The sequence below is a fragment of the Cucumis melo genome, chromosome 3, assembly GCF_025177605.1.
Source record: "Cucumis melo cultivar AY chromosome 3, USDA_Cmelo_AY_1.0, whole genome shotgun sequence".
Taxonomy (NCBI): Eukaryota; Viridiplantae; Streptophyta; class Magnoliopsida; order Cucurbitales; family Cucurbitaceae; genus Cucumis; species Cucumis melo.
Window position 1 is genome coordinate 22,377,721 of NC_066859.1, and position 26,211 is coordinate 22,403,931.

At 38.9% G+C, this 26,211-nt stretch overlaps 2 protein-coding genes across 7 annotated transcripts; both read right to left on the reverse strand.

Annotated features, from left to right (window-relative positions):
* LOC103496507 (uncharacterized) lies at positions 1 to 3,079 on the reverse strand. 2 transcript variants are annotated; one of them, XM_051082822.1, is made up of 3 exons: positions 2,196 to 3,079; positions 1,555 to 1,611; positions 1 to 604 (listed from the first exon to the last, which is right to left on the reverse strand). In XM_051082822.1, exons 1-3 carry the CDS (start codon positions 2,391 to 2,393, stop codon positions 554 to 556), a joined length of 306 nt encoding a protein of 101 aa, XP_050938779.1. In that variant the 5' UTR covers positions 2,394 to 3,079; the 3' UTR covers positions 1 to 553. The 2 variants fall into 2 exon arrangements, with proteins under 2 accessions (XP_050938779.1, XP_050938778.1); XM_051082821.1 differs by having other exon boundaries at positions 1 to 1,336; positions 1,493 to 1,611.
* LOC103496506 (uncharacterized) lies at positions 3,060 to 25,870 on the reverse strand. 5 transcript variants are annotated; one of them, XM_017046502.2, is made up of 18 exons: positions 25,556 to 25,870; positions 25,189 to 25,475; positions 24,658 to 24,747; positions 24,080 to 24,596; positions 22,715 to 22,955; positions 20,620 to 20,894; positions 18,789 to 18,962; positions 17,357 to 18,139; positions 17,177 to 17,271; positions 16,276 to 16,338; positions 16,084 to 16,172; positions 15,852 to 15,914; positions 11,822 to 12,469; positions 11,654 to 11,728; positions 11,453 to 11,523; positions 11,289 to 11,346; positions 4,283 to 4,475; positions 3,060 to 3,981 (listed from the first exon to the last, which is right to left on the reverse strand). In XM_017046502.2, the coding sequence occupies exons 4-18, from the start codon at positions 24,496 to 24,498 to the stop codon at positions 3,281 to 3,283; spliced, it is 3,948 nt and encodes a 1,315-aa protein (XP_016901991.2). In that variant the 5' UTR covers positions 24,499 to 24,596; positions 24,658 to 24,747; positions 25,189 to 25,475; positions 25,556 to 25,870; the 3' UTR covers positions 3,060 to 3,280. The 5 variants fall into 5 exon arrangements, with proteins under 5 accessions (XP_016901991.2, XP_016901989.2, XP_050938777.1 ...); XM_017046500.2 differs by lacking the exon at positions 24,658 to 24,747; XM_051082820.1 differs by lacking the exon at positions 15,852 to 15,914.
* Positions 25,871 to 26,211: the final 341 nt, after the last annotated feature.

The window sequence follows — 26,211 nt, forward strand, 5'->3', positions numbered from 1 at the left end:
AACAACCATTGTTCAACATCTAGGCGTGTCATCATCATCTATTCAAATATAGCCTAGTAAATAAGATATCTACACTTAGAAGTTGAGTTCAACTTCGATTTAGCAGCAGCCATAACTTTGAAACCACTCCCGTTTTTCTGAGAAAAGTTGAAAGAAATGGTACAAAACTTTATTCTTTCTAATGGCCAAAGCCAGACAGATGAGTCAATAATATAATGAATGGTAAATAAAGCAACAGATAAGATTGTAGGAAGCTCGAACATCTTCATAGGTTAAAACAAGATCATCAATCAGAACAGAGGATAAAACTAGAAAGAAATTATAAGGTTTCATTTTCTTCTGCTTCCACCATCCCTCTCACCAACAATATCTATTTTCTTGAAGCAATTGCTGCTGTTTTTTTTACCTCTTTACACATTTTGAAGACATTTTCAACTTATTGGTAGCGCTTACTGTATGCTGGACATTCTTTTATGGCCATTGACTACAGCAATTATTTCTCTCACGACGGAGATGCAAATTCAACCACACCTATCAGGCTGGAGTCAAGACGTCATGGAGTTTCAGAGGCCTGGTCCTTTAAAGATAGCAACTTTCCTTTTGCCTGTGGACGATTTGAAATGAGAATGTATTCAGGGTTTCAAGTAGTAGAGACATGACATGTTAGAGATAACCAACATAAGGTGAACAAAATGAGATTGACAACTCAAATTCTTTTGTTACAAATAAAATTACCTATAAACATAGGTTCATACTAAGTAAATACACAAGCAAAAAGTTATCAGGGAATTTCAAAAATTGAGAAATTGTAACAAAGAATTTCAAGACTAAATGATGATTGAAATAAAGTAAACCTTAAGTGGGTGGCCATCATGGATTAAATCTATGACATCTTCACCTTTTACCAAGGTCATACTCCTATTTACCACTAGGTCAACCCTTGATAGTTAATAGTCTTGTTCACCGTTGAATTAACCAGATAGGAAGGGAAGCAGAAACAGAGATATAAACAAACTCACATGAACTCGGGAACAGATAACCAAAGTAAATAAATAAAAGAAAACGACAAAATATGGTGTCCCTGCCATAGCTAACCACATTTTTTTCCAATTATTCAGGACCTCAGGTGCAGTTATTAAAATGGATTTAATAAAAGAAGCAACCCATCACATAACCTTTACTCTCCACCAAAAAGGTACCTCAAGATGCAGCACCACAACTCTTAAGGCAAATGTGAACTTGACGAAGGGAGAAACAAAGATTCATGTAAAAGAATATTCTGTTTCGGTTGTGGTAGGGAATGTAGTTATTATTAAGAATGACTGGCAGGCCCATGCTGTAATGCACAAACAAAAAAGAAATTCATACAAGTCAATCATGGATGGAAAAAATCAGAACATTGAGAAAATAATTACTAATTAGCTGCAGAGACTTTTTCTTTTTCAAAGTTCTACTTCTAACATCTACGAAGGTAGAGAATCGAACCATCAACCTTAAAGATGGTAATTCATAGTAGAAACCACAACTAAAGTACCGAAATTGTGAAAAGCTCACAGGGATCATGCTCCTCAAGCCAATAGCTCCACTCCACAAAATGAATAAAAGCTGAACCTGTAAAATAAAAACATCTTCCATAAAGTCTCCTGTCCGACAGATGCGATACACAAACGCTTCCATCCACAACCTTAGCATGAAGCTTGCTCCTATGAAGTATTTGCAAAACAGATGAAAAACTAAAGGAAAGTATGAAATGGATGCATACGAAACCAAAACCCGGTAAGGCTAAATTAAAAAAGGGTAAAATGTAAAAGATCCACGGTGGAGCTACCAACCAATCCCTTGATCATTTTATTGAGAGGAAGAAAGCAAGAGAACAGAAAATAAAAGAGAAGCAAATCAAGAAATGAAATTAACTAATTAAGCCTTCTGAACAACTCCCGGAGACAGTGAATAACTAGTGAGCAGGGTCATATAATCGTAAAAAGTGTGCATCCAACTATGACAGATAAAATTTTAAGCCTTTTCCATTAATCCATGTAAGAGATAATGCTTACCTCGTAAAGAATAAAGAAATTAGCAGAAAAACAGGACAAAAGTAATTAATGATATCATTATGAATTAAGTATACAAAGAACCATAATATATATTAATTGTCTACATAACGCATAGCAATAACGAAATAATATGTATCTTACCACTTGTTTGAAGAGACTTTGCACTGTGACAAGCAGTAGCGGTAAACAGCAAGAATCTTCTGCTACCAACTGGAAACGGGCAACCAAAATAGAAATCCTGAAATTCCCACAATTTAACTCAAATAGAAGGAAGAAAATCAACATTAGGACAGTGATGCAATAATAATATTTCTGACTAGTTCCCGACTTCAATGGCATGGTATTCTAGCAAACGAAGTTGTATTCCATTTAACACCAATTCATAAAAGAAATCATAAAATACAAAAAGAGAGAGAAAAGAAGAAGAAGAAGAGGAGGAGGAGGGGAGAGGAAACCACCTGACGGCCAAAATAAATTTCAATTATGTTCTCATCCAGGGAATGTGGTTCATGAGTGACCTCAGGCTTTCATATCTTCAGCACAAGTGCACTATTAATTGCATTACTCTGCCAGAGGCTCTGCGAAGTTGGCTGAATTCCTAGAATGGAGGATATAAGAATCAAACGTTCTGCAGAGCTCACAATCCAAAGAAGAGCAAGAACCAGCAAACAGAGTAAGTACTGAAATACCATCACAGACCACATTCTGAATTGGCATGCAGAAGGACGGGGAACCAAAGATTAGGTTCCTAGAACAATTGTCCAGGAGTAGTAAAAGAAAAGGTGTAATTCAAATAGCCTAAACATCTACAGCCTACTGTCAACTAGTTTACTGTTATAATTGTTATGACTACTTAGTTAGTTACTAAATAACTAACTTGTATTCCATTTTCCTCAATAAATAAACATCTCTCTCACGTTGAGAGATAAGATTTCATTCAAACAAAAGGATTAGACTTTGGTTTTACACCAAGAAATGAACGGAAAAGAACATCATAGACAAGTCTTCCGAGAAAATTCTTTTGTTTGCATATAAAATAAGTTATCTGGTTACATGAACAATTATGATTCCCCCCCCCCCTCCCCGGAAGTGAAAGAATTGAATGACAGTGATGGCAAATGCCAATCTGTCAGAGGCTTAACTTATACATGAGAGCTCCCCACCCCACTAAAGTATAGAATTCTAAAACCCAGTAAATGAGGAAAAAAAGGTACACTATACAATCACTATAAAAGCATATTCAACTCAGAGAGGTCGTCCATGGGTATGTCAAGGCCCACTGCATCATGATCTTGTAATCCATCCTCGTCAATGTTCAACCAAGAATCCAGATCTTGAGGGCCACCAAGTTCATTACCCACACCTAACTCTATTGAATCTAAATCATGTAACTGAAGGTTTGTGAAATCTGTACATTCACTAATTTCCTTCGATGAATCCTCAGTTGCATTATTAAGGGGCAATAACACGGTAAATTCCTTTTTTGTGTTGCCATTGACAATTTCATTGGAAACCCTACTTCCAGGGTTATCAGAATAAGTGTCATCCGTTAGCTTGCCTACAAGTCTATTTCCTGCAGGAGATAGCTGAGCTGTCTTCTGCTTGGGTTTTGTTTTTGCTTTGCGCTCAGCCCTGAAGTCCCCAGCAGATGAACGGCCAGCTTTGGTAACACATAATCTAGCTGACATATCTTTATCCCTTTCTCTCTCACTTCTTTTCCCCTTAGCTCCACCCAATGAATTGTTGCCCACGGTTGATACAGCTCTCATGCAAGCACTTCCTACATCATCAAGTAACACCTCTTTCTTCTTCCCTCTGTTCACTATAGGCCCAGTTCGGGTGAAATCCTGGTCAGAAGAATGAAGTAAACCTCTTCCACTTTTATGATTCTGCACTCCATTGTGATAAGTTTCACCAGAAAAGGAACCTACAGTGATAAGACAATAGTTAAGAACCAAACATATCAGATGAAAAAATTGATTAACGTCTTTGACGTTATAGCAGAGGTCTGCATGAAGCAAACAAAAACCATTTGGACAAATTCATCAACCGTATTGTTGCTCAACCACCATATATAACCTATTTGGTTACTGTATTTTCCCTTCTTCTCTTTTTAAGGAATAAATAAAACATTTAAGTTCAACAAGACAACAAACAAAATAGGAAAATGCAAGGCATTAAAGCTTCTGTTTTAAGAGTCAACTAATTGGAAACAATTGAACCATTACCATTCACAGCATCTGTATCAATTCGGTTAGAAGGTCGAGTTAAAATGTCTCGCAGTGCAGGTTCACTGAAGCAACTTTTTTGCGTATCTTCAAATCTTCGACACCTGGCAAGAGTTCTTTTCATGAAAGCTGAAGCAACTTGTTTTGATACCTTGGGGATCCCCAATTTTGCAGCACTACTGCCTCGAGTGGCCTATCATATCAGCCATATGTAAAAGTTGAGTTAATAAATGAATTTGAGTTTTTTTTTAAGAAAATATTACAAAAAATTTCATTATTTTTTATGAAAAGAGGCTAATGCACAAAATACAAAGTAACAAAAACAATAAATACAAATACATAGACCAAAAAGACCAGGCAGTAAAAGCAAAGGCTTTCCAAAATAAGCACAAATCTTGGATGAAAAAGACATCAAATAACTTATAGAGAACACCAGATGGAGGCATTAATATGAATGACTTCCAAAGGATCAACCAATACGAGAACTCTCTGACTTCCTCTTGAACAAATTTCAGCAAGGAAGTGTTTCACGTGGCTGAGGATACGAAGGTTAATCTCAATGGATGGAAGAAAATCTTCTACTCTAATTTCTTCCCCCAAAAAAAACCTCTATTTTGCATTTTTGCTTCCCACTAACAATAGACCAATTTCTGATTACTTCAAATTTGAGCTTTTTAATACTCAATAATTTGCAACATCAGTTTAATACTTCCAAGAGAGTACTCATCAAAAAAAAAAAAATAGTGGCTGTTCTGTTTCAAAACATCACATTCCATATTCATCTTCAATGCAAACTAGTTCGCAGAAATAAATCCACGCTAAGTATACATGATGATAAACTAACTTCTAGCGACTGACAATTCATGAAAGAATCTAACACCTATAAGCAAAGGTTTAAGGGTGTACAGCTTATCTTTTAATATAATTCCAGTTACTGTCAGCCTATAGGGTGTAGTGCTAGACCTCCAATTTTATTCACCTATAACAGAAGGAAGAAAGACAAGGGGACACGTGGAAACGGTGAGGAAAGCAAGGAGCTGGGACCAGCCAAAGGAGGAGGGGGGACCACAAGTTAGTTAGTAGTGGAATGGAAAAAGGGAGCAGGCAGGAAAAAGGTAGTACAACCACTGTCGGGCAAAAGGTGGGCTGCTCCCCCCTGAAGAAAGAAGTAAGGCAGACTGAAGAAATGGCAGAAGACCGTTGCTGCACAGAGGGTCTGGGCTTATAAATAAGCCATTTCGTGGGTTGTAAAGGGGTATGATTTTGTGTGGTTTAGTGGTGAAGTAACAGAGTGTTTTGTGATTTTGTTGTGTTCTTGAATATTTTCCTGAGAGGAGAATTAGTATTAGTAATCTTGCTGTATTTTGTTTGACATTTTGGCAAGTTAAATCAAGGAGTAGCCTAAGAAGTTCTGGTATCCTAACATTTGGTATCAGAGCACTATTACCTGGGGAAACCTACGACGATGACGAGAAGCGCCGAAGAGAGACTGGACATGGTGGAGCAAGGAATCCTGAAACTACCCTTGATGGAGGAAAACGTTTCCCTTCTGTCAAAAACGATTACGGAGATGAATGCTCAGATTGACAAGCAATACCAACAGCAGCAAGTGATATTGAAATACTTGGAAGGCATCCTACGGGACGACTCACCCGGTAAGCAGGTGGTTGAAGGCTCATCGAGCAAAACCCAGATTGAGGAAACGACCATAACCGCCATCTCCAATGACCCGAAGGTTGAAGGAAAGACCGAGGAAGGACCGGCGATGGATCGGAGCAAGTTTAAAAAAGTGGAAATGCCGATTTTCACGGGGACCGACCCGGACTCGTGGCTATTCCGAGCCGACAGGTACTTCAAAATACATAACCTATCTGAGTCAGAGAAACTAACCGTGGCTGTCATCAGTTTCGACGGACCGGCGTTGGACTGGTATAGGTCTCAAGAAGAGAGGGAAGCGTTTAAAGGATGGCAAGACTTGAAACAGAAGATGTTGGTGAGATTCCGATCTATCCGCGACGGCACACTGGTGGGGCGTTTCCTTACCATTAAGCAAGAGACGACAGTGGAAGAGTATAGGAATCGGTTTGATAAATATTTGGCGCCAGTAGCATTTCTACAGCCGGTGGTATTAGAAGAGACATTCATGAATGGCTTGAGCCCATGGTTGAAGTCAGAAGTGGAGACGTGGGAGCCCGTTGGGCTGGCCCAAATGATGAAGATGGCCCTAAAGATAGAAAACAGAGAGATGGTCCGGAAGGAATGCGGGCTGAGCAGTGCATATGATAGCAAGGTGGCCCAGCAGACAACCAATACGCGTAATACAAACCCCTCCACGACGAATGAAAACGCGACAGCAGGCGGCTGGCCAATGAGGACCATTACGCTGAGAGAAGTAGCGACTGGGGAAAACCGACGGGAAGGGCCAACGAAAAGGCTGACGGATGCTGAATTTCAAGCCCGCAGGGAGAAGGGGCTATGCTTCCGATGTGGGGAGAAATACCACGCAGGGCACCGATGCAAAGCTAAAGACAGCAAGGAATTGCGCATGTTACTAGTGAAGGAGAGTGGGGAAGAGTTAGAGATCATAGAGGAAGAATATTTCGATGCCGAGACAGAGATGAAACCACCGGAAGTACAGGGCGTGGAAAACTTGAACATAGTATTGTCTATCAACTCGGTGGTGGGCCTGACAAATCCGGGAACAATGAAGGTGAAAGGGAAGTTGGGGAAAGAAGAGGTAGTCGTCCTGATAGATTGTGGGGCTACCCACAACTTCATTGCTGAGAAATTGGTGGAAAAGTTACAGTTGCCAATGAAAGAAACACCCAACTATGGAGTGATACTGGGGTCGGGTACATCCATAAAAGGGAAGGGTGTGTGTGATGAGGTGGAACTGTGGCTAGGAGATTGTAAAGTCACGGATAGCTTCTTGCCCTTGGAGCTGGGAGGAGTCGACGCCATCCTGGGAATGCAATGGCTACATTCGTTAGGAACCACCGAGGTTGATTGGAAAAATCTGATACTAACTTTCTTTGAACAGGGCAACAAGGTAATCATCAAAGGGGACCCGAGCCTCACGAAAACACAAGTCAGCCTCAAAGGGATGATAAAGAACTGGGATACGGATGATCAGGGGTACCTGGTGGAGTGTCGGGCCTTGGAAAAAGAAGACATGGAAGATCGGGAGGCAGACACCCAATTCACTGAAACAGAGGAAGGAAGAATGGCTGCAATCATCAGTAAGTTCAGTGATGTGTTCGAACGACCGAACAGACTGCCACCCCAACGAGGAATAGAGCATCATATCTACTTAAAACAGGGAGTCGACCCAGTCAATGTTAGACCATACCGATACGCACACCACCAAAAAGAGGAGATGGAGAGATTGGTGGATGAGATGCTCACTTCGGGTATTATCAGACCAAGCACAAGCCCTTACTCCAGCCCAGTATTGTTAGTAAGAAAGAAGGATGGGAGTTGGAGATTTTGTGTGGACTACAGGGCGCTGAACAATGTGACGGTTCCGGACAAATTCCCGATTCCAGTCGTGGAGGAACTCTTTGATGAACTGAATGGGGCAGATACCTTTTCGAAGATTGATCTTAAAGCCGAATATCACCAAATTCGGATGCATCCCGAAGATATCGAAAAGACAGCATTCCGAACCCACGAGGGGCATTATGAGTTCATGGTGATGCCATTCGGCCTAACCAACGCCCCTTCAACCTTCCAAGCTTTGATGAATCAGGTATTCAAGCCCTTCTTAAGACGATTTGTACTTGTTTTCTTTGACGATATACTGGTTTACAGTAAGGGAATAGAGGAGCACAGACAACACCTTGAAGTGGTGTTGGAAATTTTGAGAGAAAGTGAATTATATGCCAACTTCGACAAGTGCCATTTTGCGAAGACAAGGATCAGCTATCTGGGGCATTATATTTCGATGAAGGGCATTGAGGTGGATCCCGAAAAGATTCGCGCAGTGAAGGAATGGCCAGCACCTTCGAATGTGAGGGAAATGAGAGGATTTCTGGGGCTTACAGGCTACTACCGCCGTTTCGTGCAAAACTATGGAAGTATATCGGCGCCTCTCACACAACTCTTGAAGGCAGGGGCATATAAGTGGACGGAGGAAACAGAGGCAGCCTTTGAAAAACTCAAGAAAGCCATGATGACTCTACCTGTATTGGCAATGCCTGACTTCAACTTGCCCTTTGAAATCGAATCTGATGCATCAGGATTTGGGGTAGGGGCAGTGCTGGTTCAGGCCAAGAGACCGGTTGCCTATTTCAGCAAAGTTTTAAGTATGCGGGATCGGGCTAGACCAGTGTACGAGCGTGAACTGATAGCAGTGGTGTGGGCTGTCCAGCGATGGCGACCCTATTTGTTGGGGAGAAAATTCACAGTGAAAACGGACCAGAGATCACTTAAGTTTCTGTTAGAACAAAAAGTAATACAACCACAATACCAGCAATGGATCACTAAGTTACTCGACTATTCGTTTGAAGTACTATACAAGCCCGGATTGGAGAATAAAGCCGCAGATGCCTTGTCCAGAATAGGACCCACGGCGCACTTGAACCAATTAACAGCCCCAGCTTTGTTGGATGTGGAAGTAATTCAGAAAGAAGTCAGAAAGGATCCGGCCCTGCGAGAGATCATCTCATTGATAGAAGAACAGGGCATAGAAATCCCACATTACACTTGCCATCAAGGAAGGCATTATGCTGGTTCTATCCAAAACTTCTATACTAATTCCTACCATTATGCAGACCTATCACGACTCGGTGTTTGGAAGGCATTCAGGGTTCCTTAGAACATATAAAAGAATGGCCGGAGAATTGTATTGGAAGGGAATGAAGAAGGATGTTCAAAAATACTGTGACGAATGTATGATTTGCCAGAAGAATAAATCGTCTGCCCTCTCTCCAGCAGGGTTGCTGCTGCCTCTTGAAATCCCAGATGCCATCTGGAGTGACATCTCCATGGATTTCGTCGAAGGGTTGCCCAAATCACACGGGTGGGAAGTGATTCTGGTAGTCGTAGACCGGCTGAGTAAGTATGCGCATTTCCTCACTCTGAAACATCCATACACTGCTAAGACCGTGGCCGAAGTGTTTGTCAAGGAAGTTGTAAGATTGCACGGATTTCTCAAGTCCATAGTTTCAGACCGAGATAAAATCTTTCTCCGCCACTTTTGGTCCGAAATGTTCAGGCTGGTTGGCACTAAATTAAACCGAAGTTCCTCCTATCATCCTCAAACGGATGGACAAACCGAAGTAGTTAACAAAAGTGTAGAAGCCTACCTCAGATGTTTTTGCAGAGAAAAGCCAAGAGAATGGAGCCAATGGCTGCACTGGGCCGAATACTGGTACAACACAACATACCATGGATCAATTGGTATCAGCCCCTTCCAAGCAGTCTACGGGAGACTCCCACCACCATTGATCCAATACGGAGAGATGGAAACACCTAACTCCACGCTGGACCAGCAACTAAGAGACAGAGATGTCATATTGGGAGCATTGAAAGAACACTTACGGGTGGCCCAGGAAAGGATGAAGAAATTCGCAGATTTGAAAAGGAGAGATGTGGAGTTTCAAACCGGGGATTTTGTGTTCCTCAAACTGAGACCATACCGACAGACGTCCCTTCAAAAGAAACGCAATGAAAAACTATCTCCCAAGTACTTCGGGCCATACAGAATCTTAGAAAGAATTGGGACCGTGGCATACAAGCTGGAACTACCTAGCAATGCAGCCATTCATCCGGTGTTCCATGTCTCTCAGCTTAAGAAAGCAATAGGGAACATCAAGGAAATCCAACCCCTTGATCCATATATCAACGAATGTCATGAGTGGATCACTCAACCGGAGGAAATCTATGCTTATCGAAAGAATCAGGCTACAAAGGAATGGGAAGCGCTAGTACACTGGAAAGGACTGCCCCCGCACGAAGCCACCTGGGAAAACTATGCTGATTTAAAGGTACAATTCCCTGAGTTCCACCTTGAGGACAAGGTGGATTTAGAGGAGGAGAGTGATGCTAGACCTCCAATTTTATTCACCTATAACAGAAGGAAGAAAGACAAGGGGACACGTGGAAACGGTGAGGAAAGCAAGGAGCTGGGACCAGCCAAAGGAGGAGGGGGGACCACAAGTTAGTTAGTAGTGGAATGGAAAAAGGGAGCAGGCAGGAAAAAGGTAGTACAACCACTGTCGGGCAAAAGGTGGGCTGCTCCCCCCTGAAGAAAGAAGTAAGGCAGACTGAAGAAATGGCAGAAGACCGTTGCTGCACAGAGGGTCTGGGCTTATAAATAAGCCATTTCGTGGGTTGTAGAGGGGTATGATTTTGTGTGGTTTAGTGGTGAAGTAACAGAGTGTTTTGTGATTTTGTTGTGTTCTTGAATATTTTCCTGAGAGGAGAATTAGTATTAGTAATCTTGCTGTATTTTGTTTGACATTTTGGCAAGTTAAATCAAGGAGTAGCCTAAGAAGTTCTGGTATCCTAACATGTAGCCCATCCAAATCAGGAACATTGTTCTGTTACCCACTATGAAATTGGTGTTTCTATATAGGTACAACTCAAAGAAGTTGGTTGGTAATAGTAGTAGGCTAACACTTCTTTGCTATCGGTTTAGCTAGAACTGTACGCAACTGTTATATAACAGTTAACAATGTAAGCACCAGATTGGATGCAGCACCAGATTCGAAGCATCACAAAGAAAATGAAATTTTTCAGCACCAGATTCGAAGCATCACAAAGAAAATGAAATTTTTTACTTCCCTACACCAGTTTTCACCAAAAGAAAACATTCTTCAAAGAAATGATAAAGGGCCTTGTTTGCAAGGGAAAAAAACATACAATACCAGGGAGACCATTTACATCAACCTTGACTAAGAGGGAAAAACAAGAAAAGGACTGAGAGAAAACATTTGCATGAATATAAGCCAGTGAAAGAGATAACAAAAGTAATTAAGCATAAATATTCTATGTTTTTACATACCAACTGCTTTAAACAAGCCAACTGAACAAGCCGGTCCATTGCAAACTGTTCACGGGACCTACAAGGTTATAATAAGAAAAAGAAAATTTTCACAAAATCAATAATCATTGATGCAATATGTAAGCTAAAGAAAGGAAGAGAGATACAAGTAACTGAAAACCCACCGTTCTTCTGTTTTTCTGCCTTCCTCAATCGCTTTGATTATTTTGTTTCCGTGAATTTTTGTTTTAGCAACCTATAAAGCATAAGCCAAAACCTTAGCACCAAATATAAAGCTTGGAAATGCCAAAGAAGATTGCACAACAAGATCTTACGGACATCTAAATTAAAAAACATGAAAGGCATTATGAAAAGTGCATTGCAACCTGTTGGTTAAGTTTCTTCTCTAATACAAGAATTTCTTGATTCATAGTATCCTCTTCCCCATCTGCTAGGTCAGGCTAAGAAAGATACCATTGAAGAGTGAAAAGGATAAGGCAACTACACAGAGAAGTATTATAACAAAGGTACAAACTAAATACTGAAATACATACCACTGTCTCTGGATACAATCCAATACTCTGGAGCTCCAGCATGAGTCTATCCTCTACAGACATCTGTTCATACTGGCAATTAAAGACAGAGACATTAGACTCCTTCAAATGCATGCCTAGTGGTCCATCGAGACCATTTTCATGAAGCTCAGGGAAGTATCCGTTATTTAATTGTTGATATCCATGATCTTCTTGATGCACATCAGCACTAAACGACTGACTGTCACGCCTTGATCTCCCATTGCAAGAAAATCTACGATCCGCAATTTGCGGAGTTTTTAGATCCAACTCAGATTCAACTCCCATCCCAACGGATTTTCCAGGCTCAAAATCAACAGAGGGATACAGAACACCAGAAAAGTCATCTCCCCCATATTGTGAAAACATATTTGTGCCTCTACTGTCTTGAAAATCCTCCATTTCATCTTCAATTATTAAAGCTGATAATACTCTTTGGTAAAGTGGAGTAATAGCTTTCCTCTTTTCTGATTCTAGTTTTCCACTTAAAGTAACAAAGTCCTCAGCTTCATCGACCTGATCAACATTTCTAGGCAAAATTTGCGGTTCCTTTTGATTAATTGAGAATTGGCTTTTTCTTCCAGAACCAAGTGCTCGAGGTGATAAATCTTCCTCTACCCCAAAAGCACCCTAAGAAAATACACGTGAGGAAAAGAAAAGAATTATTATAGACAGAACTACTAAAGGAATGCACATAGTGATTGATGAAAAGATGGAAAGAACTACTTCGACAGGGCAATATGTAGTTAAACAGACAGCTCCGAGAGTCTAAAAAGTGGAACACTGCAAATCTAATATCTATGATTTTTTTTATTCAAAAACCAAGCTTTCATTTTTTCTTGATAAGAAACAAACATTTCATTTAAAGGTGATTACGAAAAGAGCACCAATTGGCAACCAAGACCAATAAGCTAAAGTTCTTAAAAGGGTGCCCAATTTTCCACCAATAAAAAGCCGTGAACAAAACAATGTCAAAAAAGAACTAAAAGATGAAAAAGAGTCTTTAAATAGACGTTTATTACGCTCACCCCATAAAGTCCAAAAGAAAGCCCTAAGAACAGCCAGCCAAATAACCTACTTACAACCAATAAATGGGTGGCCCACCATAAGAGAGTTGAGGATGTCTAAAATGTCATTGGACAAAACAGTAGACCAACCAAAAACCTCCAAAATGAGATCACAAAATTGTCGAATAAAAGGACAAGCAGAGGATTCAGCATTAGCACAACACATAATACATGGTGAAAGAGACATATTAAGACATACAACATTGGAGACGATCAGGAGTGTTTATAGCTTTATGACTAAACTCCCAAAGAAAAATTTTAATTCTCTTCAAGAAGTGATCCATCCAAATGATCGAATAAAAATCCCTTTCAGAAGGCTCGAGAGCACCTATCAAGCCATCAATCATACATTTCACACTAAACATAGATGAGGAGTCAATAGTCCATCTCCAAGAATAAAGCACCATATGAAATCTGATAGAAGACAATAGTAGACAAAGATACTCATTCATGAATTTCATGATCAGTAATATTACGTCGAAAGTGCAAGCCCCAAGTCTTAGAATCAACGAGCCACAACGAAGAAAAACCACAGAGAGAATACCACAATCATGTCATCGATCCTTCCAAAAAGAGATAGTGCCACCCGTACCAAGGCAATGTTGAGTCTTAGAAAATACAAGGTCAGCAATATGGTAGATGGAGCTCCACAGGGAATTTGGTGACCTAACAATATTGGCCAAACACAAAAGGGATAAATGTACTTAGTCACTATGAGCTGACACCACAGAGCATCCTGCTCATGTAAAACCTTTCGATCTACTTCGCCAAAAGAGCAGAATTTCAATAACGAAAATTTCCAATGCCAAGACCACCAAGAAGCTTAGGGCACCGAGTAGTAATCCAATTAACTTTATGCATACCATTTTCATCACATGAACCATCCCAAAAAAATCATGAATTAGTTTCTCCAAACAATTAATTACATCATTAGGGGCATGAAAAAGAGAAAGGTAGCAAGTAGGCAAGCTTGAAAGGGTGGCTTTAATAAGTGTATGACGACCACCCTTGGAGATGTAGGCATAGTTATGGTGTTTTTGTTGGAACTTCTCAATAGTTGGTTGCCAAAAAATCATAGATTAAGATTTGCCACCAGGGGGAAGGACATGATAAGAAGCAGGCCATTGTCCCTTCTTACATCCAAAAGCAGTCACCATCCAGTCCAGATCATCATCAGAGATATGAATGCCAAAGAGCTCACTTTTAGAGAGACTAATAGATTAACCATAAGCTTGTTCAAAGACATGTATAACCTCAAACAAGCATGTAAGGGCAGCAAGGTCAGCAGTGGAAAAGAGCAAAGTGTCGTCACCAAATTGCAAGCGATTCAAGATAAAACTCTAAGTACCAAGGGGATGAGTGGCTATCAAATTTTTAAATAGACTATGGTCCAACAGACGACTTAAGCAATCGGCAACCAATATAAAAAGAAAAAGGAGAAAAGGATCACCTTGTCTAATGCCGCCGAGTAGGGATTATTTAACCACTAGGTCTACCATTAATAATAACGGAAAAAATTGCACTAGAGACACCCATGAATCCACTTCCGCAAAGCGTTAATCACACCTTTCTTGTTTTCATGAAACCTATCATCCACTAATTCGCTTGCCATAAGGGATGCATCAGAATCTGTCTATTTTCAACAAAAGCAAGCTGATTTAAAGCAATGGTTGATGGAAGAACTTGTTTCAAACGATTCAATAAGACCCGAGCAATAATCTTGTAAGTACACAGGATGAGGCTAATCGGACGATACTCAGAGACCCAGAAGCATCCAACTTCTTTGAGATGAGACAAATATAGGTTTCATTTAGGGAGGCATTTGTAATTCCAGAGTCAAAAATATCATGGACCATATTCAGAATGTCATCTTTTAAAGTAGTCCAGAAAATTTTGAAAAATGCTGCTGTAAATCCATCAGTACCGGGAGACTTATTGGCACCAAGAGAATAGATAGCCAAGAAAACCTCCTCTTCAGAAAATGGGCATTCAAGATCAGCAGCATTATTATTTGAAATCGGTTTCCAATTCACATTTATGTGTAGGAACTGAGAACCAGCCTTCTTAGTAAAGCGAATTTTGTAGAAATCTCAAAATTCAGATTCAAAAGCCAAGCTTTCATTTAAAAAAAAAACCAAAAGATACAGAAAGCCCAAACAGGAAAAAAGAAACACAGGCCAACAGAATAAAAGTGACCTATAGAAAGACACAAAAGGAAATGTTTGGGGTTTTCCCCCTCTTTCATTTATCAATGAAATGTTTCTTTCACCAAAAAAAGACCCAAAAGGAAGCCAGAAAAACCCAACCTAACAAGAAAGAAGTGCTTACTCAAAAGAACCTAGAAACATGTATATACAAACAAACAAATAACTGATTGCTATGGATCTAAAGATAGCTGTCCAGAGCGGCAGCTGAAATGAGGCCATCAATAGGTAGCTAAGATTGAACAAACAATAACTTTCCAAAGCTTTAGGCTCAAACAGTCAGGTTCAGATAATATAATATCATGCATTTTCTTCCCTAATCTTATGATAGCTGTCCAAAGCGGCAGCTGAAATGAGGCCATAAATAGATAGCTAAGATTGAACAAATAATGACTTTCCAAAGCTTTAAGTTCAAACAGTGGCATTTAAATAATATAATATGATGCATTTACTTCCCTACTTATCATCCTGATTCCCTACCATCCCAAGAAATTTATCAGCCCTAACCAGCTCGCACCCTAAAATTTTGCCCAATCGTTCAAGATTTGTAAATACATCAAAGAAATAAAGATATTTGCAACTCCCAGTATATTACCCAAAGTTCAAACTTATCTAAATTGTCCTATATTAACTTTTTTTTAAACCCAATACCTTCACCTAAATTTTCTGCCAACTTAGCAAAACCTTCAGTTCTGAATAATTTATATATGCTGCTAAACAAATGAAAATCCAGACACAGACCGAAATTGTGTTCTCGTGGTCCAGTACTTCGGAGAAGCTTTCATCATTCTTGTCTAGGGATATCTGCAGATTGCAGATAACGTTCAATAATAATTTAAGAATGTCTTTTAGTGACATTGGGAACTACTGATGTTTCAAATAGAATGCTATAGTTCGTATAGTTTAAGAGTATCTTTTAGTGAAATTGAGATCTAATGATGTTAGCAGTAAAACAGAATATAACAGTTCTTACCTGCTGCTTCAAAAAGGACTCATCCTCTTGGCTGAGGGAAGCAAATAAAAATTCCATTTTCCACCAGAATGTACTAGAACAGCAAACATCTGCAATAGGAAAAATAAAATGAATAATATACACTAGACATTCATACATACGTACACACCATTCTTCGTCTTTAAGAGATTCAAATTTTGAAGGATAACTTACAGCTCGGATTACAAGCATAATTAGCAGCATCTAGAAGCTCTTCACGGTCATCATCTGATTCACCTATAGACCATGTATAAGAATACTTATGCACATGTAACATTAAGTGAATATCATTCGAATATACATCCATTTGTCATCTCAGTGGGCATGCAGAAACTGAACAAGAAATAATAACTTCTTACAAGAATTATCAATTCCCACTCCTAAAGCCCATTATCATGTTTCACGTCAGCATATCACACTGGTTAAACTTTTACTTCCTCTTGAGAAAAGAAAGGAAAATGATATCATTATAGAAATTATCATTTCAACTAGAGAACTTTTTTTTTCCAGAGAAAACAAAAGTCTAATCAAATACTCTAGCATATATCTGAACTTTTAAAGAAAAACATATCGTAGCTTTCAACAAAATGAAGCACCGGAAGATTATTCATATAGCTTCATGCTCATGTTTCACAGAGTTACATTGCAAGTGTGGGTAAAACTAAAATCTTCCTTTCTAGGAGAAGAAGTAGAACAGTATCATTATAGAAACTATTATTTCAACTGAATTTTCTATAGAAACCAAATGTCCGCTCAATGCCTAAAGTCTTGAGTAGCATTTATAAAATTGTTGCACGGAAGAATATTTTCATAGAGCATTGAGTAAAACTTAAAGTCTTACCCACCACAATTATGCTTTCTCCCCTCTCACAAATATACTTCTACTTTTTCCAAAAAGAAAGTTGTTTCATGTAAAATCTTCTAACTGAAAACAGGTAATTTGAAGTAGTAGAACACTTCATGCTAAACCCTAAAGAACTCTACCGTTAAAATTTAAAACTATTACCATACAGAAGCAGTATCCTGTTTTAGAAGAAACCCATCATTGAACACCAACGAATCAAAGATAACATACCTGTACAATCAGGGGAACCACCAGCTGATGTTTGTGAAACTCGGGTGAAGGCCTTACGATCAGATAACTTTTTCAGAGGGGGACGGCCTGACTTGCTGAATTGTAATATATATCAATAAGATAAAGATCATCGAAAAGAATAATGAAATAGAAAGAAAAAAAATGTGACAGATATATCACCTTCCATTTTTCTCAGAACCGAGCCTTGCACTTTTAAGTGGTTTAGTCAAGGTCGGAGTCTCCAGTTTCTCCCTCGCTGGTGAAACAGAAACCCTTGAAAATGATGAACCTCTACCGCTCCTTCCCTGTCTTCTAGCACAGTCCCCAATTTCTTCTTTGTCAAGACCCTTGTTCTTAACTGAATGAAATATGTTAGAAGCATTGTTCTGAGCAGAAGGAACCAACATTCTTTCTTCGGGTTCCCCATTCACTGATCCTCTCTCTTTCAACTGACTCTCATGATTCTCCCCAGCACCAGATTCTTCACTCTCGGATAACCTGGCAGGAGATGACACGACTTCCTGTTTCACCCTAACTTGTTGACTACCAATAGACAAGTTCCTTGCAAGAAACGAACCACCCGTCACAGGTGAAGCCATTCTACCACCTAAATCTGAAGGAGAACCTTCAGACCCCTGCACATCATCGTGGTTTGAAACAGGTGTTAATAGATTAGATCTTCTAGTACGGGACATTTTCTGTGGCCTCTGGCCAACCCATTGAGCCATGGGAGGAGAAGATGATCCACTGGGAATAGGACGCTTGCGATTGTTAGCCCCATTTACTGATTGAAATTTATTTGAACTTGCAGGTTGTTCCCAGCCATCAAGACCTCCAGACATACGTGAAAGGTTAGGAGATGAACTTCCAGCATTACTAGAGCCAGATCTGGGTGCCCTTGAACCCTTTCCTTTTGCCAATGAATAAGGACCAGCTACATGATTGTCTTCACGAACATTTATTCTGACGATAATTTTACATTAATCAAAAATAACATATGAAATCTTGCTAACTAATGAGAGCAACCATTAACTACTCAAAAGAGCAGACGGAAATATGACAGTAATAAAACAAAAGTCCAGATTTCAATTGTAGCAAAGCATAAATAATTTATGAAGTTATTTTCAGAAACTGCAGCCTCCTAATTGTCATGGAAATTAAGAAGGTATTTAGGGCAAGGAATGGAGTTGCAAACTCCAAAGAGTTGTGGAATTTGTAGAGTTGTGCAAGGAGTTAATAAGACATAAGATTAATGTTTTTTAGTCGTGAGGCCCATTAACTCCTTGGGCCAAAGACACCAAGAGAGGAAGCACCAAAAGGAAGTCCTATAGTAAGCACTCACTGAAAAAAGTTAAAATCTTTATTTCCCTTCCAACTTCCCTAGAAAGCTTCTATATGTCCATAACACCTTCCCTTTTTGTTTGAGATTGTCACCAAGCAACAATTGGAAGATGCCTTGGAAATGAAGAAGGGGAGCACCGACCAATGTTGCAGAAGATTGGCCCACAAGAAAGTGAAAGAAAATGAAGATGGCATTTGTGTTTTGTATATAATAAAGTTATCATAAAATTAAAATAGTACCAAACATAGTAGACTAAAGCAACCAACATACTTGTTATTTCCTTTAACTAGTAATCGGTCCTTTCCTTGTCCACCGGCAGAATCCCTGAAATGAGTGGGCTTTTTTTCAGGCTCAGCCTTGGGAATAATCCGCACGCTTGAACTGGTAGGCAGAGAACTTCCATCACACTTGTTTATTCCACTAATACCGCTGGAAGAACCTGATCTGCAATAAACATCATATTTCAACGTTTATCCATCTTATACATTAATAATTAAAAAACAGGTAATGACAATGAAATAACTCATGTCCAATAAGTATCCTGTCCACTTTCCAATAAATTGAATATTTCAGGTAAAGAAAAGGAAAATTTCAAACAGCAATATATAGAAGGAACTGTCCATGAAATAAGAAATATGTTCTTTTATAAAAACAGGATTGAAATTGTACAGATTACACTGTAAATAGTTCGCGTGAATATGACTAGATTTAAAATTCTTCAAATCTACATCAACTATTGCATGTGCATGCCACACAACTAACTACTCTACTTCAAAATGTTCCCTTTTGCTGGAGAGGGAAGGGAGGTTTAAAAACAATTTCATTAATACCAACACCAGACAAAGGGGCTACTAACTCAAATCTGCTCGAGAATTATAAAAAGATAATAGGAAAATATTTACAAAAAATATCAGTTAAAAAGATGCAAGAGAAGGAAATAGACATGTGACCTCAGTTTCTAGGTACAATTTGGATAATTTTGCGGAGGCTTTTGCTTGTAACAGGTCATATCAGTCTATAATCAAGGCTGTGTCGTTGACCATAATTCTAAAGACAGGAGGTCCTTGACAGGTTAATTACTTTTAAAACTTTGACTTAGAGAAATAGGATAGCTTATAGAAGGATAGGCCGTTCTTGGAGAACGTTTGCACTGGCTAGGATCTATGTTTCCCATTAAATTTCTGTAACTAAAGATCTGGGTGCTACAGCATTGTTTTCGGTACTTCCAATAAAAGAAATAGACTGGTCTCACACCAAGAATTGAGCCATCCAAGGTTAAGAAAAGAATCTAGGTAGGAAAAGAAAAGGAGTAAAGGGAGATCCAACCCAAATTATCTGCAGAAAAAAATTGTTTTATAGAGATACTACTGAAGGGTTTGTAAAGTTTGAGACTATATTCAATTAAAGTCATGTTAAACAGGCTCGTGATTTTCGAAAATAAAATGGCTCCATCGGTGCTAAAAATTAGTCACAAAAGCATGAGTTGCCCATTTGTGGACTGATCGAAATTTTTTTAGTAAAGATATGATGACTTCATTGAGAGCCTACTGAAAAAGACAGACATGAGGACAATGGATTGAACAAGATTCAACAATATAAGTTAATATTTAGCCACATAGCAACATTTTCTTCATGAAGTTGAAATTTAGAGGTCCACAAAAGGTTGAAACTTATCTTAAAACAAAAATCAATTCTAAAATCATCTCCCGAACAATCTCCAAATGTCAATTCCAATAATAAGTGTTCTTTGGAAAAGAAGATATAGAAGTCCAGATCAGCATACAACCTTGCTAGTTATAACTAATGGAACAATACTGACAATATCTTTCAGTGTGGGAGGTGCATAAAAGGTTGGGATTTATTTTGAAAACAAAGCAATTTTTAGACTCGTCTCCCAACCAATCTCAAAAGGCCAATTCCAAGATAAATCAATTGTTATTGGGAAAAGGAGAGGGAGGAGACTTTTTTAAAAAAATAATAAGAAGAAAAATAATAATATTAATAATTTTTTAAAAAAAGTGTTACATAAAATCCAAGCTGGATTTCTCATCTTTGAACTGTACAAGATTCATCCATGCATGGTAAGGATGAAGTAAATCACCTGACGCTCTGGGACTCAGACGATTGCAGTCCTGGCTCATTATTCAGCTTATGAAGCATGACACGCTTAAGCTCTCCTTCACCATCCAAGGGTCGGTTTAAAACTGTACCCACAGACCGCTTCCTTTTCATTCTTCTGTCCCACGATTCTGCAGTTGGAAGTTTGCGAATTTTTTCTTCAACTAGATCAGAAGCTTCACCTCCATCCCTAATCAAATCTCTCTCTCTCCCCAAGGAAGGAGGCTGCCTCATGACATTGTTAGTCCGGCCTTCGGCCTATTAAAAGATTAAACATTATAAAATTGCTCAGGCAGTCTAGTTTAAGAAATATCAAACTAGCATGAATTGAAAGAAGAATATATTTATGAACATTATAGTAAATGTGTAGAGACTGAATCATGGGGCTCAAGAAAATTCAGGACAGCGATAAAAAATCACAATTATACGAAAGGAGATCTCTGAAAACCTTGAGAATGCAGTTAAAATCTATCAACAGGTGTTGCATGAAGATGCATCGCTTGCCACTCGCCAAAAGGGCACCTACCTCTCAGAACTTTGCAACACCAAAGTTATGTCTAATTAATCATACTATTTTGTGACTTCTCAGAAGTTCTACTAATTCCTGTTTCCCAACACTGCATGTTCAACCTTTGGATTATATTCTCCGCCTTTGATAAGAAACTTTCTTTTCACTTATATAAACCAATACCTAAATTGAGGTAATTATGTTCAAACCCTTCATTTCTATCAAAAAGTAATGACAAATGTCATTTAACTTTTTTTTCCTGAGCACCATACTTATCAAATTAAAATTGTCCTTCATATCTGAACACCATATAGGGGCCCACAAAAGTGAATTGTACTCCAAAAACACCTGAAATTGCAACATCTCTCTTAAAAAACTATTACTTCACTTTTTCCAAATTACCAAAAACCAGCGCTCAGAGCTGATTCAATTAGTCTTTGCTCTCCACTAAATCTTTGATTTGGTCATTAACAATGCAGTATAGCTAACCTCTTCTCAAAAAGAAATAGCAAATGATTTTAAACCATGGGAAAACAAAATAAATTGAATTACATTAAATGCATGCAGAACAAATAAGTGATGACTAACCAGTAATAGTACTTTCTTCCTAAAGATTGTATCGCCAGAAAAAGGACTACCACAAAATCACCATAAGTAAAATGGAATAAAAATCCTATGATGTTGGATTGATTTTGTTGGATTGAAGTTTTTTTCTATAGTTAGTTCTTGGGCTCCCTTTCATGTCGGGCTTGTTTGTATGCTCTTGTTGTTCTTTCATCTTTCTTGATGAAAGCTTGGTTTTTCAATGGATTGGCTTGTGAGAAAGTTGCCATCCTTACCTGTTACCTTCCTTGTTGGAAGGAGAAGGAAACTCCGGACCATATTCTCTAGGGTTGCCTACTAGCAAGATCCATTGAGAATTTCTTCTTTCAGTCGTTTGATTTTCACAGCTAGTCACAAGGATTGTAGTAAATTGTAGTGTGTGTGTGTAAAAACAATTTTCATTGGAAAAAAAATGACCGAATATGATCGTGTAGTAAATAGTAATATGATTGTGTTGTTCCTCCCCTTTCTCCATCTTGCCAAAAGGCCTATGGGAGAAGGATTGTTTTTAAGGTTAGCTGGGGTTTGTCATTTATGGTGGATGATTTGGGGGGAGTGGAATAGTAAGTAGGGTATTTAGGGAGATGGAAAGGGATTCTAAGGATGTTTGCCCCCTTGTTAGAATCATTATTCCCTTTCGTGTTTCGATTTTGAAGACCTTTTGCAATTATTCAATAAGCACTATTTTGTATCATTGGAGTCCCTTTCTTTGGGAAATTCCTCTTTTTGTGAGTTTCGCTTTTTGTATGCTCTTGTATTCACTTCTTTTACATTGAAAGTCAAATTACCGTCAATGAAAAGAAAATGTGAAGCTTGGTTCCTAACCAAAATAAATAAAGAATTTTTTTCAAAATGAGAACAAAACAGAGATATGCACATCAACATTTTTCATTATATGGAAAGATAAGTGTATAAATAAACGCATATTGAAAACTAGAATAGAAGTAAAAGGATAGAATTTCCAGACCCTTAAATCAGCAACTGAAGTCCGAACCCGCTTGTTAAGAACGTTGTTTTTTGCTCTGTCTTCAAGCCTCTGATTCACAACATCAGAAGAATTTCGATGAACCTGACTTCCCTTCTTCAAAATGTTAGGCCCGACGGGCCTTTCAGTTAAGATCTCATTACGTATTTGCTTCTTCTGGACCTGGGACTCACAGTACTTGTTCAATTTGTTCAAGGAATCATCCATCCTTCTTCCCCTAACCCTGAAAAGTATATGTTCATCAGAATCAGTATCCTCATTCCAAATTGTTCGGACGAAGGCCTTAAAACTGAGGAGGAAATGGAGTTTGATCTATTGGGGACAATCAATGGCCACATCCCCTCCCAGTTTGCTGAAAGGAGAATCTGGATTCTTAAGAACTTGGGATAAATCTAACACTAAAAGTCTAAATCTCTAAATCAGAGAGTTTTTAACTCTTGTATCTATCCTTAACAAAGGTTTGACCAAGACTGTTGGAAGAACAAAATCCCCAAAACCGCTAGTGTTCCTATAGATCCTCGTTCTTCGAAGACTAAATCGTAATGAAAAAGTTCGATGGAAGTTTCCTATTATGCAGTTTCTCCAAGAGCTGTGTTATGTTCTAAAAAAATATATTATTTGATGTACATTTGAGAAAACCTAGAACCTCCTTTTCATTTATTGAGTTTATGCTACAAGCCAAAGTATTTTGTTAGATATTTCCTTCTTTGAGCCAGGGCCAGCCATCCACTGTCTACAAGAGGATTCTTGAGATATGCTTTTTCGCAAGCAAGCAGATTAAGAGAAATGGAAGACCCCATGGGAAAATGGTCTCGTGGCTGGAATTGAGGAAGGACAAAACTAGAACTGGAAGTAAAGTTTTTCTTAATAACAAAATAGTGCTAGATAATACTTCTAGAGATTTTGAATCATTTTTCCCCCAGGACGAGAAATTAACTTTTTCCCATTTTGAATATGTTTTAGTTTTAGCATGCTTGTAACTTCCCATCGATTTAACCTTCCAAGCCAGTAATCTTTTTATCCTTTTGCTTGAAAGGTTCTTCCCTTCTTTTTCTTATTTTTTGTCTCCTATTAAAATAAAGTTTGCTATTTATATTCAAGAAAACAAACAACAATGTAAACAAGAGATAAACTTATGTAATCAAACAGATCATTGCAAGCCAACTCACTGAACAGATCGTTAGTACCCTAATTTAAGTTTGAAAAATGTACTAATAGAATTTGTAACCAACAGGATTCCCAACTGTTTCATACTCGAGGATTGCAGCATCATGACATCAAATAAAAAGAAGAGGGAAAACAAATATATGTGTCTGGTGAATATGAAAAATCAAAACCATAGGGTACCTAGCCTTATTAGAGGCTTCAAGGACACAAGCTCTGAACCGCTTTAGCTCCTCCACGGCCCCAGGATGCTTCACACGAGCAGATCCAAATGAGCTGTCTTCTACATTCGTCCCAAATGACATCTCGAGAACCTTTTTTAACTCTTCTGAACGAGGATACTTTTGCTCTCCCAACTTTATAGGATCCAACAATAAAAACTGAGATAGTGTAGGCAGATCCCCAGTTGATGAAGCAATACCTCGGGATGAACTAGAACCCAAACCAAACATCCGGCTCTCTCCTCCATCACGATAGTTTCCAGACCTATCCAAACTGCTACTTGTCTGGGTCATCCTCTGTCCATTGCCATAGCTCCCCCCAAATGCTAACTCGTCTTGAATAGCTGAGTTTGAGGACTCAAACCTCACATTTCCTGCCATCACTTTAAGCTACCTGAGCAAAAACCCAAATAAAGTAGCTTCCCTATAATTCGTAGACTCCAGAATCCAGCTCTGGAGCAGCAAACAGCTCGAACTATCTGCAGTAACCATGACATCAAATTATTTCCAACTTGTTAATTAAGTCAAATTATTTCCAACCTTGTTAATTAAGTAACGTCTTTGAAATGCTAACTACGTTTCCCTGAACCGACAACAGTATGCATCCAATTGAAAACTTGGGTAGTGTACCTAAACAAAAGAAAGAAGAAGAAGAAAATGGGGAAACCGGGATGATGTTCCATTCACAATCAAAGCGGGTAGCAAAACGAAATTCAATTTTAAGAACCCATAATTTTCATGTGATTAAAGTATCGGAACAAACAGAAAAAATGACCCTCGCCAATTTACAGTACCTTTGTACTGCCCCCTCGACAACGATCCAAATTTCCCCAAACTAGATTACGGTTTCAGACAGAGACGAACAAAAACAACAATTCGTCGCAAGAATTGAACCAATCAGATCAGAAACCCTCCCAAAAACAAAACTAAAAAACTAAGCAAACTCTAAACCCTAGTTCAAGCAAAACCTCTAGGGTTTGTCACCGACTTCCCAGAGATCGAATTCGCAGTTCCCCCAGGAGAAAATCGAATAATTCAAAAAACACAGAACTCCAGATGACAACCACTTACCTGCATTGACCGATCAAACCCACATCGAACAGTAACATAGATAATTCGCGATGGCAAACAGCACCGTTCAAACGCCTTGAAAAATAAAATAAAAGAGCAAGATAGAGGTATACGATGAGGGGGAAAGCAGCCGCCGTAGAGATTCCGATGGAGAAGGGGGGAGAGAGAAATAGAAGGAAAAAGATTAGGAAGGTCCCGCTGAAATTTACTCGGACAAGGCAGTAATCGGCATAGTACACCGCCGCTACAATCAGAGCCCTTAATCGGGCTTTGGTCTTCGTGGGTCCCTTCAATTTAGCGCCAAGCTTTCGATAGATATATACTTTTACGGAAAGAAAAAAAAAAAGATCAAAACAAACGCTCTCACCTTAAACCATAAACTCCATGAAACCCTCTCCTCAAATCTCCATCGTTGTCTCTTCCATCCAACTTCTTCGCCGCTCTTTCTCCCGTCACCGTTTCCGTCCGCCGCCCGCCGATCGATCGGTTGACGGAATGCTAATTCGATTATCAAAACAATACCCTCTGCCTTTCCTCGCGAAAAGCTACCAGGCGGAGGATTGTGAGAGTGAAGTGATGAGGGAAATCTTGGTCGGAGGCGACCGGAATGAGCGAGATGATCGGTGAGTGATAGAGAGTGGCGGGCCAGAGGAGGACGGCAGCATATATACTCGCGTTGAAATTATATTCGTTTATCTTCCAACTGACTCAGTCGTTTTGACTGCAATGACATTTTAGTCAACGCTCTTGTGACATTTTTGTCTAAAATCAATTCATGCCCTAACGACTAATGTGAATCGATTTTTAGTTTGAATTATATAAAATTAAGGCTGAAATTAAAACTACTAAAAATATTTTTAAATATAGTCAAATCATCGTGTTTATGGTGACGGTTGCTTGTATAGGCTGGTAGATGATAGGGATACATAATTATAGATTATCGATGGACAGTGATATTTGATTATATTTATAAGTAAGTTTACTCGTTATGCTAAATTTGAAAATAGCCATTAAGGTGATAGT